The 13,754-nt window shown below is 53.3% G+C and overlaps 1 protein-coding gene across 1 annotated transcript; it reads right to left on the reverse strand.

Annotated features, from left to right (window-relative positions):
- Nucleotides 1–204: 204 nt before the first annotated feature.
- Nucleotides 205–13,466, reverse strand: LOC142971683 (uncharacterized). Its single transcript, XM_076112302.1, has 8 exons — nt 13,424–13,466; nt 11,673–11,755; nt 10,356–10,400; nt 10,041–10,097; nt 6,770–6,842; nt 4,056–4,870; nt 858–922; nt 205–397 (listed from the first exon to the last, which is right to left on the reverse strand). Exons 1-8 carry the CDS (start codon nt 13,464–13,466, stop codon nt 205–207), a joined length of 1,374 nt encoding a protein of 457 aa, XP_075968417.1.
- Between the last annotated feature and the right edge of the window lie 288 nt (nt 13,467–13,754).

Here is a 13,754-nt window from a genome sequence, read left to right on the forward strand (position 1 = left end):
CTTCTGGAAATTTGAATATGTGATTTTTTATATCTAGTATATATACTCTCCAGGAAGTTTTCAGTCCTTTGATTGGGTGCTTAAGCTCTATGATAAAATAATTCAGTAGTTGAACCAGCAGGTTTTATTCGAAGTGTGAGACTTACCTGTGTCGTTACCATTTTGGATCGAGTTTTGAAAGCATCAGATGATGGATCGTTCAAATCAGGTGTAAATGTGATATTCAAAGATCTGAAAGTCAAGGCTGCTGTGGTCGGGGCTGCAGTCGGGGCTGCAGTCGTAACTGCGGCTGTTGTTGGTGCTGCTGTTGTAGGTGCAACTGTTGTTGTAGTTGCTACAGTCGTAGCTGCGGCTGTTGTAGTTGCTGCAGTCGTAGGTGCTTCTGTTGTAGGTGCCACTGTTGTTGGGGCAGCAGTTGTTGTTGGGGCCGCAGTTGTTGTTGGGGCTGCAGTTGTTGTTGGGGCTGCAGTTGTTGTTGGGGCTGCAGTTGTTGTTGGGGCTGCAGTTGTTGTTGCTGCTGTTGAAGGTGCGGCAGTGAAACAAACCATTAGTTTGACAAACATTTGTGCAACTTTTGACATTTTTGATCAAGTAGCACTCATTATTGCTTACATGGGGCATTCACAGTGATTGAGTTGGGGTCAAGTTTCAAGTCGGGGACGTCTGAAGCTTCCATCAATGCTTCTCTAATCACAGTTGCATCAGGAGCAAGTGTCGTGTTAAAGGTAAGTTCCACTTCGTTGATGACTGATCCACTTCTGCAGAAGGAGAAACAAAAAATGTAGTTTGATGTGTTAGATTTAAGCCACTATTATTGAATTGTAACAATTGTAAAACTGTATCTCTCAACATAATACCTGAATCTCAACACTCTTGAGGAGCGGAAGGAGGAAGGGAATCTTCTTTTGTACACACGATCAAGCTGCAGAAACAGAAATAAAGTTGTATTTAAACGACCAGTGTGTAGGTTTGCGGGGATCTATCAGTAGAAATTAAATAAAACATGCATAACTATATTTAATGAGTTTTGTCTGAAATCAGCTGTTACTAAGAATCTAACTAAGAATTTGTTTTTGTTGGCTTAGAATGAGCCCTTCATGCCTATAGAGGGAATAGATCCTCCCCACGGAGTTTGCCGTGTTGCAACACAGTGTTTATACAGTAGCTCACAAATCAAATACTGGCTCTACAGAGACCGTTTTTATGTTTGGTTGAGGTCATGTAGTTTTCCGACACGCTAGTGAGTCTGCAGTAATATGAGCCGCGGTTTTGCAATTGCCGGCTTACGCTTTCCGGGAGGAGTGAGCGGAGGGCCATTCAGTTTGTTGTTCCCCTTAATGTCTCCTTCATTAATTCCTTCTGGAAATTTGAATATGTGATTTTTTATATCTAGTATATATACTCTCCAGGAAGTTTTCAGTCCTTTGATTGGGTGCTTAAGCTCTATGATAAAATAATTCAGTAGTTGAACCAGCAGGTTTTATTCGAAGTGTGAGACTTACCTGTGTCGTTACCATTTTGGATCGAGTTTTGAAAGCATCAGATGATGGATCGTTCAAATCAGGTGTAAATGTGATATTCAAAGATCTGAAAGTCAAGGCTGCTGTGGTCGGGGCTGCAGTCGGGGCTGCAGTCGTAACTGCGGCTGTTGTTGGTGCTGCTGTTGTAGGTGCAACTGTTGTTGTAGTTGCTACAGTCGTAGCTGCGGCTGTTGTAGTTGCTGCAGTCGTAGGTGCTTCTGTTGTAGGTGCCACTGTTGTTGGGGCAGCAGTTGTTGTTGGGGCCGCAGTTGTTGTTGGGGCCGCAGTTGTTGTTGGGGCCGCAGTTGTTGTTGGGGCTGCAGTTGTTGTTGGGGCTGCAGTTGTTGGGGCTGCAGTTGTTGTTGGGGCTGCAGTTGTTGTTGGGGCAGCAGTTGTTGTTGGGGCCGCAGTTGTTGTTGGGGCCGCAGTTGTTGTTGGGGCCGCCGTTGTTGTTGGGGCCGCAGTTGTTGTTGGGGGAGCAGTTGTTGTTGGGGCTGCAGTTGTTGTTGGGGCTGCAGTTGTTGTTGGGGCAGCAGTTGTTGTTGGGGCCGCAGTTGTTGTTGGGGCCGCAGTTGTTGTTGGGGCCGCAGTTGTTGTTGGGGCCGCAGTTGTTGTTGGGGCCGCAGTTGTTGTTGGGGCCGCAGTTGTTGTTGGGGCCGCAGTTGTTGTTGGGGCCGCAGTTGTTGTTGGGGCCGCAGTTGTTGTTGGGGCCGCAGTTGTTGTTGGGGCCGCAGTTGTTGTTGGGGCCGCAGTTGTTGTTGGGGCCGCAGTTGTTGTTGGGGCCGCAGTTGTTGTTGGGGCCGCAGTTGTTGTTGGGGCCGCAGTTGTTGTTGGGGCAGCAGTTGTTGTTGGGGCAGCAGTTGTTGTTGGGGCCGCAGTTGTTGTTGGGGCCGCAGTTGTTGTTGGGGCCGCAGTTGTTGTTGGGGCCGCAGTTGTTGTTGGGGCCGCAGTTGTTGTTGGGGCCGCAGTTGTTGTTGGGGCCGCAGTTGTTGTTGGGGCCGCAGTTGTTGTTGGGGCAGCAGTTGTTGTTGGGGCCGCAGTTGTTGTTGGGGCAGCAGTTGTTGTTGGGGCCGCAGTTGTTGTTGGGGCCGCAGTTGTTGTTGGGGCCGCAGTTGTTGTTGGGGCCGCAGTTGTTGTTGGGGCCGCAGTTGTTGTTGGGGCCGCAGTTGTTGTTGGGGCCGCAGTTGTTGTTGGGGCCGCAGTTGTTGTTGGGGCAGCAGTTGTTGTTGGGGCCGCAGTTGTTGTTGGGGCCGCAGTTGTTGTTGGGGCCGCAGTTGTTGTTGGGGCCGCAGTTGTTGTTGGGGCCGCAGTTGTTGTTGGGGCCGCAGTTGTTGTTGGGGCCGCAGTTGTTGTTGGGGCCGCAGTTGTTGTTGGGGCCGCAGTTGTTGTTGGGGCCGCAGTTGTTGTTGGGGCCGCAGTTGTTGTTGGGGCCGCAGTTGTTGTTGGGGCCGCAGTTGTTGTTGGGGCCGCAGTTGTTGTTGGGGCCGCAGTTGTTGTTGGGGCAGCAGTTGTTGTTGGGGCCGCAGTTGTTGTTGGGGCAGCAGTTGTTGTTGGGGCCGCAGTTGTTGTTGGGGCCGCAGTTGTTGTTGGGGCCGCAGTTGTTGTTGGGGCCGCAGTTGTTGTTGGGGCCGCAGTTGTTGTTGGGGCCGCAGTTGTTGTTGGGGCAGCAGTTGTTGTTGGGGCAGCAGTTGTTGTTGGGGCCGCAGTTGTTGTTGGGGCCGCAGTTGTTGTTGGGGCCGCAGTTGTTGTTGGGGCCGCAGTTGTTGTTGGGGCCGCAGTTGTTGTTGGGGCAGCAGTTGTTGTTGGGGCTGCAGTTGTTGTTGGGGCTGCAGTTGTTGTTGGGGCAGCAGTAGTTGTTGGGGCCGCAGTTGTTGTTGGGGCAGCAGTTGTTGTTGGGGCTGCAGTTGTTGTTGGGGCAGCAGTTGTTGTTGGGGCTGCAGTTGTTGTTGGGGCAGCAGTTGTTGTTGGGGTAGAAGTTGTTGTTGGGGCAGCAGTTGTTGTTAGGGCTGCAGTTGTTGTTGGGGCAGCAGTTGTTGTTGGGGCTGCAGTTGTTGTTGGGGCAGCAGTTGTTGTTGGGGCAGCAGTTGTTGTTGGGGCTGCAGTTGTTGTTGGGGCAGCAGTTGTTGTTGGGGCTGCAGTTAGGGCAGCAGTTGTTGTTGGGGCTGCAGTTGTTGTTGGGGTATCAGTTGTTGTTGGGGCTGCAGTTGTTGTTGGGGCAGCAGTTGTTGTTGGGGCTGCAGTTGTTGTTGGGGCAGCAGTTGTTGTTGGGGTAGAAGTTGTTGTTGGGGCAGCAGTTGTTGTTGGGGCTGCAGTTGTTGTTGGGGCAGCAGTTGTTGTTGGGGGAGAAGTTGTTGTTGGGGCAGCAGTTGTTGTTGGGGCTGCAGTTGTTGTTGGGGCAGCAGTTGTTGTTGGGGCTGCAGTTGTTGTTGGGGTAGAAGTTGTTGTTGGGGCAGCAGTTGTTGTTGGGGCTGCAGTTGTTGTTGGGGCAGCAGTTGTTGTTGGGGCTGCAGTTAGGGCAGCAGTTGTTGTTGGGACTGCAGTTGTTGTTGGGGTAGCAGTTGTTGTTGGGGCTGCAGTTGTTGTTGGGGCCGCAGTTGTTGTTGGGGGAGCAGTTGTTGTTGGGGCTGCAGTTGTTGTTGGGGCTGCAGTTGTTGTTGGGGCTGCAGTTGTTGTTGGGGCAGCAGTTGTTGTTGGGGCCGCAGTTGTTGTTGGGGCCGCAGTTGTTGTTGGGGCCGCAGTTGTTGTTGGGGCCGCAGTTGTTGTTGGGGCAGCAGTTGTTGTTGGGGCTGCAGTTGTTGTTGGGGCAGCAGTTGTTGTTGGGGCAGCAGTTGTTGTTGGGGCTGCAGTTGTTGTTGGGGCAGCAGTTGTTGTTGGGGCTGCAGTTAGGGCAGCAGTTGTTGTTGGGGCTGCAGTTGTTGTTGGGGTATCAGTTGTTGTTGGGGCTGCAGTTGTTGTTGGGGCAGCAGTTGTTGTTGGGGCTGCAGTTGTTGTTGGGGCAGCAGTTGTTGTTGGGGTAGAAGTTGTTGTTGGGGCAGCAGTTGTTGTTGGGGCTGCAGTTGTTGTTGGGGCAGCAGTTGTTGTTGGGGGAGAAGTTGTTGTTGGGGCAGCAGTTGTTGTTGGGGCTGCAGTTGTTGTTGGGGCAGCAGTTGTTGTTGGGGCTGCAGTTGTTGTTGGGGTAGAAGTTGTTGTTGGGGCAGCAGTTGTTGTTGGGGCTGCAGTTGTTGTTGGGGCAGCAGTTGTTGTTGGGGCTGCAGTTAGGGCAGCAGTTGTTGTTGGGACTGCAGTTGTTGTTGGGGTAGCAGTTGTTGTTGGGGCTGCAGTTGTTGTTGGGGCAGCAGTTGTTGTTGGGGCTGCAGTTGTTGTTGGGGCAGCAGTTGTTGTTGGGGCTGCAGTTGTTGTTGGGGCAGCAGTTGTTGTTGGGGCAGCAGTTGTTGTTGGGGCTGCAGTTGTTGTTGGGGCTGCAGTTGTTGTTGGGGCAGCAGTTGTTGTTGGGGCTGCAGTTGTTGTTGGGGCTGCAGTTGTTGTTGGGGCAGCAGTTGTTGTTGGGGCTGCAGTTGTTGTTGGGGCAGCAGTTGTTGTTGGGGGTGCAGTTGTTGTTGGGGCTGCAGTTGTTGTTGGGGCAGCAGTTGTTGGGGCTGCAGTTGTTGTTGGGGCTGCAGTTGTTGTTGGGGCTACAGTTGTTGTTGGGGCTGCAGTTGTTGTTGGGGCTGCAGTTGTTGTTGGGGCTGCAGTTGTTGTTGGGGCTGCAGTTGTTGTTGGGGCAGCAGTTGTTGTTGGGGCTGCAGTTGTTGTTGGGGCTGCAGTTGTTGTTGGGGGAGCAGTTGTTGTTGGGGCTGCAGTTGTTGTTGGGGCAGCAGTTGTTGTTGGGGCTGCAGTTGTTGTTGGGGCTGCAGTTGTTGTTGGGGCAGCAGTTGTTGTTGGGGCTGCAGTTGTTGTTGGGGCTGCAGTTGTTGTTGGGGCTGCAGTTGTTGTTGGGGCAGCAGTTGTTGTTGGGGCTGCAGTTGTTGTTGGGGCTGCAGTTGTTGTTGGGGCTGCAGTTGTTGTTGGGGCTGCAGTTGTTGTTGGGGCTGCAGTTGTTGTTGGGGCAGCAGTTGTTGTTGGGGCTGCAGTTGTTGTTGGGGGAGCAGTTGTTGTTGGGGCTGCAGTTGTTGTTGGGGCAGCAGTTGTTGTTGGGGCTGCAGTTGTTGGGGCAGCAGTTGTTGTTGGGGCTGCAGTTGTTGTTGGGGCTGCAGTTGTTGTTGGGGCAGCAGTTGTTGTTGGGGCAGTTGTTGTTGGGGCTGCAGTTGTTGTTGGGGCTGCAGTTGTTGTTGGGGCAGCAGTTGTTGTTGGGGCTGCAGTTGTTGTTGGGGCAGCAGTTGTTGTTGGGGCTGCAGTTGTTGTTGGGGCTGCAGTTGTTGTTGGGGCTGCAGTTGTTGTTGGGGCAGCAGTTGTTGTTGGGGCTGCAGTTGTTGTTGGGGCTGCAGTTGTTGTTGGGGCTGCAGTTGTTGTTGGGGCAGCAGTTGTTGTTGGGGCTGCAGTTGTTGTTGGGGCTGCAGTTGTTGTTGGGGCAGCAGTTGTTGTTGGGGCAGCAGTTGTTGTTGGGGCAGCAGTTGTTGTTGGGGCTGCAGTTGTTGTTGGGGCAGCAGTTGTTGTTGGGGCAGCAGTTGTTGTTGGGGCTGCAGTTGTTGTTGGGGCAGCAGTTGTTGTTGGGGCTGCTGTTGTTGTTGGGGCAGCAGTTGTTGTTGGGGCAGCAGTTGTTGTTGGGGCTGCAGTTGTTGTTGGGGCAGCAGTTGTTGTTGGGGCTGCAGTTGTTGTTGGGGCTGCAGTTGTTGTTGGGGCAGCAGTTGTTGTTGGGGCTGCAGTTGTTGTTGGGGCTGCAGTTGTTGTTGGGGCTGCAGTTGTTGTTGGGGCTGCAGTTGTTGTTGGGGCAGCAGTTGTTGTTGGGGCAGCAGTTGTTGGGGCAGCAGTTGTTGTTGGGGCTGCAGTTGTTGTTGGGGGAGCAGTTGTTGTTGGGGCTGCAGTTGTTGTTGGGGCAGCAGTTGTTGTTGGGGCTGCAGTTGTTGGGGCTGCAGTTGTTGGGGCAGCAGTTGTTGTTGGGGCTGCAGTTGTTGTTGGGGCAGCAGTTGTTGTTGGGGCAGCAGTTGTTGTTGGGGCTGCAGTTGTTGTTGGGGCTGCAGTTGTTGTTGGGGCTGCAGTTGTTGTTGGGGCTGCAGTTGTTGTTGGGGCTGCAGTTGTTGTTGGGGCAGCAGTTGTTGTTGGGGCTGCAGTTGTTGTTGGGGCAGCAGTTGTTGTTGGGGTAGAAGTTGTTGTTGGGGCAGCAGTTGTTGTTAGGGCTGCAGTTGTTGTTGGGGCAGCAGTTGTTGTTGGGGCTGCAGTTGTTGTTGGGGCAGCAGTTGTTGTTGGGGCTGCAGTTGTTGTTGGGGCTGCAGTTGTTGTTGGGGCTGCAGTTGTTGTTGGGGCAGCAGTTGTTGTTGGGGCTGCAGTTGTTGTTGGGGCTGCAGTTGTTGTTGGGGCTGCAGTTGTTGTTGGGGCTGCAGTTGTTGTTGGGGCTGCAGTTGTTGTTGGGGCAGCAGTTGTTGTTGGGGCTGCAGTTGTTGTTGGGGCAGCAGTTGTTGTTGGGGTAGAAGTTGTTGTTGGGGCAGCAGTTGTTGTTAGGGCTGCAGTTGTTGTTGGGGCAGCAGTTGTTGTTGGGGCTGCAGTTGTTGTTGGGGCAGCAGTTGTTGTTGGGGCAGCAGTTGTTGTTGGGGCTGCAGTTGTTGTTGGGGCAGCAGTTGTTGTTGGGGCTGCAGTTAGGGCAGCAGTTGTTGTTGGGGCTGCAGTTGTTGTTGGGGTATCAGTTGTTGTTGGGGCTGCAGTTGTTGTTGGGGCAGCAGTTGTTGTTGGGGCTGCAGTTGTTGTTGGGGCAGCAGTTGTTGTTGGGGTAGAAGTTGTTGTTGGGGCAGCAGTTGTTGTTGGGGCTGCAGTTGTTGTTGGGGCAGCAGTTGTTGTTGGGGGAGAAGTTGTTGTTGGGGCAGCAGTTGTTGTTGGGGCTGCAGTTGTTGTTGGGGCAGCAGTTGTTGTTGGGGCTGCAGTTGTTGTTGGGGTAGAAGTTGTTGTTGGGGCAGCAGTTGTTGTTGGGGCTGCAGTTGTTGTTGGGGCTGCAGTTGTTGTTGGGGCTGCAGTTAGGGCAGCAGTTGTTGTTGGGACTGCAGTTGTTGTTGGGGTAGCAGTTGTTGTTGGGGCTGCAGTTGTTGTTGGGGCAGCAGTTGTTGTTGGGGCTGCAGTTGTTGTTGGGGCAGCAGTTGTTGTTGGGGCTGCAGTTGTTGTTGGGGCAGCAGTTGTTGTTGGGGCAGCAGTTGTTGTTGGGGCTGCAGTTGTTGTTGGGGCTGCAGTTGTTGTTGGGGCAGCAGTTGTTGTTGGGGCTGCAGTTGTTGTTGGGGCTGCAGTTGTTGTTGGGGCAGCAGTTGTTGTTGGGGCTGCAGTTGTTGTTGGGGCAGCAGTTGTTGTTGGGGGTGCAGTTGTTGTTGGGGCAGCAGTTGTTGTTGGGGCAGCAGTTGTTGTTGGGGCTGCAGTTGTTGTTGGGGCTGCAGTTGTTGGGGCAGCAGTTGTTGTTGGGGCTGCAGTTGTTGTTGGGGCAGCAGTTGTTGTTGGGGCAGCAGTTGTTGTTGGGGCTGCAGTTGTTGTTGGGGCTGCAGTTGTTGTTGGGGCAGCAGTTGTTGTTGGGGCAGTTGTTGTTGGGGCTGCAGTTGTTGTTGGGGCTGCAGTTGTTGTTGGGGCTGCAGTTGTTGTTGGGGCTGCAGTTGTTGTTGGGGCAGCAGTTGTTGTTGGGGCTGCAGTTGTTGTTGGGGCTGCAGTTGTTGTTGGGGGAGCAGTTGTTGTTGGGGCTGCAGTTGTTGTTGGGGCAGCAGTTGTTGTTGGGGCAGCAGTTGTTGTTGGGGTATCAGTTGTTGTTGGGGTATCAGTTGTTGTTGGGGCTGCAGTTGTTGTTGGGGCAGCAGTTGTTGTTGGGGCAGCAGTTGTTGTTGTTGGGGTAGAAGTTGTTGTTGGGGCAGCAGTTGTTGTTAGGGCTGCAGTTGTTGTTGGGGCAGCAGTTGTTGTTGGGGCTGCAGTTGTTGTTGGGGCAGCAGTTGTTGTTGGGGCAGCAGTTGTTGTTGGGGCTGCAGTTGTTGTTGGGGCAGCAGTTGTTGTTGGGGCTGCAGTTAGGGCTGCAGTTGTTGTTGGGGCTGCAGTTGTTGTTGGGGCTGCAGTTGTTGGGGCTGCAGTTGTTGTTGGGGCAGCAGTTGTTGTTGGGGCTGCAGTTGTTGTTGGGGCTGCAGTTGTTGTTGGGGCTGCAGTTGTTGTTGGGGCTGCAGTTGTTGTTGGGGCAGCAGTTGTTGTTGGGGCTGCAGTTGTTGTTGGGGCAGCAGTTGTTGTTGGGGCTGCAGTTGTTGTTGGGGCAGCAGTTGTTGTTGGGGCTGCAGTTGTTGTTGGGGGAGCAGTTGTTGTTGGGGCTGCAGTTGTTGTTGGGGCAGCAGTTGTTGTTGGGGCTGCAGTTGTTGGGGCAGCAGTTGTTGTTGGGGCTGCAGTTGTTGTTGGGGCTGCAGTTGTTGTTGGGGCAGCAGTTGTTGTTGGGGCAGTTGTTGTTGGGGCTGCAGTTGTTGTTGGGGCTGCAGTTGTTGTTGGGGCTGCAGTTGTTGTTGGGGCTGCAGTTGTTGTTGGGGCAGCAGTTGTTGTTGGGGCTGCAGTTGTTGTTGGGGCAGCAGTTGTTGTTGGGGTAGAAGTTGTTGTTGGGGCAGCAGTTGTTGTTAGGGCTGCAGTTGTTGTTGGGGCAGCAGTTGTTGTTGGGGCTGCAGTTGTTGTTGGGGCAGCAGTTGTTGTTGGGGCAGCAGTTGTTGTTGGGGCTGCAGTTGTTGTTGGGGCAGCAGTTGTTGTTGGGGCTCCAGTTAGGGCAGCAGTTGTTGTTGGGGCTGCAGTTGTTGTTGGGGTATCAGTTGTTGTTGGGGCTGCAGTTGTTGTTGGGGCAGCAGTTGTTGTTGGGGCTGCAGTTGTTGTTGGGGCAGCAGTTGTTGTTGGGGTAGAAGTTGTTGTTGGGGCAGCAGTTGTTGTTGGGGCTGCAGTTGTTGTTGGGGCAGCAGTTGTTGTTGGGGGAGAAGTTGTTGTTGGGGCAGCAGTTGTTGTTGGGGCTGCAGTTGTTGTTGGGGCAGCAGTTGTTGTTGGGGCTGCAGTTGTTGTTGGGGTAGAAGTTGTTGTTGGGGCAGCAGTTGTTGTTGGGGCTGCAGTTGTTGTTGGGGCAGCAGTTGTTGTTGGGGCTGCAGTTAGGGCAGCAGTTGTTGTTGGGACTGCAGTTGTTGTTGGGGTAGCAGTTGTTGTTGGGGCTGCAGTTGTTGTTGGGGCAGCAGTTGTTGGGGCTGCAGTTGTTGTTGGGGCAGCAGTTGTTGTTGGGGCTGCAGTTGTTGTTGGGGCAGCAGTTGTTGTTGGGGCAGCAGTTGTTGTTGGGGCTGCAGTTGTTGTTGGGGCTGCAGTTGTTGTTGGGGCAGCAGTTGTTGTTGGGGCTGCAGTTGTTGTTGGGGCTGCAGTTGTTGTTGGGGCAGCAGTTGTTGTTGGGGCTGCAGTTGTTGTTGGGGCAGCAGTTGTTGTTGGGGGTGCAGTTGTTGTTGGGGCAGCAGTTGTTGTTGGGGCAGCAGTTGTTGTTGGGGCTGCAGTTGTTGTTGGGGCTGCAGTTGTTGGGGCAGCAGTTGTTGTTGGGGCTGCAGTTGTTGTTGGGGCTGCAGTTGTTGTTGGGGCTGCAGTTGTTGGGGCAGCAGTTGTTGTTGGGGCTGCAGTTGTTGTTGGGGCAGCAGTTGTTGTTGGGGCAGCAGTTGTTGTTGGGGCTGCAGTTGTTGTTGGGGCTGCAGTTGTTGTTGGGGCAGCAGTTGTTGTTGGGGCAGTTGTTGTTGGGGCTGCAGTTGTTGTTGGGGCAGCAGTTGTTGTTGGGGCTGCAGTTGTTGTTGGGGGAGCAGTTGTTGTTGGGGCTGCAGTTGTTGTTGGGGCAGCAGTTGTTGTTGGGGCAGCAGTTGTTGTTGGGGCTGCAGTTGTTGTTGGGGCTGCAGTTGTTGTTGGGGCAGCAGTTGTTGTTGGGGCTGCAGTTGTTGTTGGGGCTGCAGTTGTTGTTGGGGCAGCAGTTGTTGTTGGGGCTGCAGTTGTTGTTGGGGCAGCAGTTGTTGTTGGGGGTGCAGTTGTTGTTGGGGCAGCAGTTGTTGTTGGGGCTGCAGTTGTTGTTGGGGCTGCAGTTGTTGGGGCAGCAGTTGTTGTTGGGGCTGCAGTTGTTGTTGGGGCAGCAGTTGTTGTTGGGGTAGCAGTTGTTGTTGGGGCTGCAGTTGTTGTTGGGGCAGCAGTTGTTGTTGGGGCTGCAGTTGTTGTTGGGGGAGCAGTTGTTGTTGGGGCTGCAGTTGTTGTTGGGGCTGCAGTTGTTGTTGGGGCAGCAGTTGTTGTTGGGGCTGCAGTTGTTGTTGGGGCTGCAGTTGTTGTTGGGGCTGCAGTTGTTGTTGGGGCTGCAGTTGTTGTTGGGGCAGCAGTTGTTGTTGGGGCTGCAGTTGTTGTTGGGGCTGCAGTTGTTGTTGGGGGAGCAGTTGTTGTTGGGGCTGCAGTTGTTGTTGGGGCAGCAGTTGTTGTTGGGGCTGCAGTTGTTGTTGGGGCTGCAGTTGTTGTTGGGGCTGCAGTTGTTGTTGGGCCTGCAGTTGTTGTTGGGGCAGCAGTTGTTGTTGGGGCTGCAGTTGTTGTTGGGGCAGCAGTTGTTGTTGGGGCTGCAGTTGTTGTTGGGGCTGCAGTTGTTGTTGGGGCAGCAGTTGTTGTTGGGGCAGCAGTTGTTGTTGGGGCTGCAGTTGTTGTTGGGGCTGCAGTTGTTGTTGGGGCAGCAGTTGTTGTTGGGGCAGCAGTTGTTGTTGGGGCTGCAGTTGTTGTTGGGGCAGCAGTTGTTGTTGGGGCTGCTGTTGTTGGGGCAGCAGTTGTTGTTGGGGCAGCAGTTGTTGTTGGGGCTGCAGTTGTTGTTGGGGCTGCAGTTGTTGTTGGGGCTGCAGTTGTTGGGGCTGCAGTTGTTGTTGGGGCAGCAGTTGTTGTTGGGGCTGCAGTTGTTGTTGGGGCTGCAGTTGTTGTTGGGGTTGCAGTTGTTGTTGGGGCTGCAGTTGTTGTTGGGGCAGCAGTTGTTGTTGGGGCTGCAGTTGTTGTTGGGGCAGCAGTTGTTGTTGGGGCTGCAGTTGTTGTTGGGGCTGCAGTTGTTGTTGGGGCAGCAGTTGTTGTTGGTGCAGCAGTTGTTGTTGGGGCTGCAGTTGTTGTTGGGGCAGCAGTTGTTGTTGGGGCTGCAGTTGTTGTTGGGGCAGCAGTTGTTGTTGGGGCTGCAGTTGTTGTTGGGGCAGCAGTTGTTGTTGGGGCTGCAGTTGTTGTTGGGGCAGCAGTTGTTGTTGGGGCTGCAGTTGTTGTTGGGGCTGCAGTTGTTGTTGGGGCAGCAGTTGTTGTTGGGGCAGCAGTTGTTGTTGGGGCTGCAGTTGTTGTTGGGGCAGCAGTTGTTGTTGGGGCTGCAGTTGTTGTTGGGGCTGCAGTTGTTGTTGGGGCAGCAGTTGTTGTTGGGGCTGCAGTTGTTGTTGGGGCTGCAGTTGTTGTTGGGGCAGCAGTTGTTGTTGGGGCTGCAGTTGTTGTTGGGGCAGCAGTTGTTGTTGGGGCTGCAGTTGTTGTTGGGGCTGCAGTTGTTGTTGGGGCAGCAGTTGTTGTTGGGGCTGCAGTTGTTGTTGGGGCTGCAGTTGTTGTTGGGGCTGCAGTTGTTGTTGGGGCAGCAGTTGTTGTTGGGGCTGCAGTTGTTGTTGGGGCTGCAGTTGTTGTTGGGGCTGCAGTTGTTGGGGCTGCAGTTGTTGTTGGGGCAGCAGTTGTTGTTGGGGCTGCAGTTGTTGTTGGGGCTGCAGTTGTTGTTGGGGCTGCAGTTGTTGTTGGGGCTGCAGTTGTTGTTGGGGCAGCAGTTGTTGTTGGGGCTGCAGTTGTTGTTGGGGCAGCAGTTGTTGTTGGGGCAGCAGTTGTTGTTGGGGCTGCAGTTGTTGTTGGGGCAGCAGTTGTTGTTGGGGCAGCAGTTGTTGTTGGGGCAGCAGTTGTTGTTGGGGCTGCAGTTGTTGTTGGGGCAGCAGTTGTTGTTGGGGCTGCAGTTGTTGTTGGGGCAGCAGTTGTTGTTGGGGCTGCAGTTGTTGTTGGGGCAGCAGTTGTTGTTGGGGCTGCAGTTGTTGTTGGGGCTGCAGTTGTTGTTGGGGCTGCAGTTGTTGTTGGGGCAGCAGTTGTTGTTGGGGCAGCAGTTGTTGTTGGGGCAGCAGTTGTTGTTGGGGCTGCAGTTGTTGTTGGGGCAGCAGTTGTTGTTGGGGCAGCAGTTGTTGTTGGGGCTGCAGTTGTTGTTGGGGCAGCAGTTGTTGTTGGGGCTGCAGTTGTTGTTGGGGCAGCAGTTGTTGTTGGGGCTGCAGTTGTTGTTGGGGCTGCAGTTGTTGTTGGGGCTGCAGTTGTTGTTGGGGCAGCAGTTGTTGTTGGGGCTGCAGTTGTTGTTGGGGCAGCAGTTGTTGTTGGGGCTGCAGTTGTTGTTGGGGCAGCAGTTGTTGTTGGGGCTGCAGTTGTTGTTGGGGCTGCAGTTGTTGTTGGGGCAGCAGTTGTTGTTGGGGCTGCAGTTGTTGTTGGGGCTGCAGTTGTTGTTGGGGCTGCAGTTGTTGTTGGGGCTGCAGTTGTTGTTGGGGCTGCAGTTGTTGTTGGGGCTGCAGTTGTTGTTGGGGCTGCAGTTGTTGTTGGGGCAGCAGTTGTTGTTGGGGCTGCAGTTGTTGTTGGGGCAGCAGTTGTTGTTGGGGCTGCAGCTGTTGTCGTTGCTGCAGTCGTAGTCATAAATTATTTTTTTGTTGTTTACTACAAATTTTTAACTTTAATTGATCATTAACTTTTAAAAGCGATGGATTTAACGTCAAACAACTTACCTATCAGAATCAGGAAAATCGATACTATCCGTCCGACATCCATTTCGTTTTCCTCTGAATCTATAAAATCAAACAATACAGTTTTTTCAGAGACACAGCACGTCAAAAGGTTTTGCTCTATGACTCATCACAATATTACACATTACAATTATTACTTTTTAAATAGATAAAGCAATATCAGCAGCAATACAAATATGTCTGTATATATCCTCCCCCTTGTGTTTATATTTGAACAGATGATATTTAACAAGATTACCAAACATTTTACAAATATAAGTCACTCAGAATAGTGGCTTACAATTTGTTTTGGCAAATGGCCAAGTTCTCTTCT

The sequence above is a fragment of the Anarhichas minor genome, unplaced genomic scaffold, assembly GCF_050575085.1.
Source record: "Anarhichas minor isolate MPS153535 unplaced genomic scaffold, ASM5057508v1 ptg000049l, whole genome shotgun sequence".
NCBI classification, from domain to species: domain Eukaryota; kingdom Metazoa; phylum Chordata; class Actinopteri; order Perciformes; family Anarhichadidae; genus Anarhichas; species Anarhichas minor.

Coding starts and splice junctions, on each gene's coding strand:
- LOC142971683 (XM_076112302.1), bottom strand. CDS start 13,466: ATGGATGTCGGACGGATAGTATCGATTTTCCTGATTCTGATAG. Junction 11,756..13,423: donor GATTTTCCTGATTCTGATAG/GTAAGTTGTTTG, acceptor CAACAACTGCAG/CCCCAACAACAACTGCTGCA. Junction 4,871..6,769: donor AACAACTGCTGCCCCAACAA/CAACTGCAGCCC, acceptor CAACAACTGCAG/CCCCAACAACAACTGCTGCC.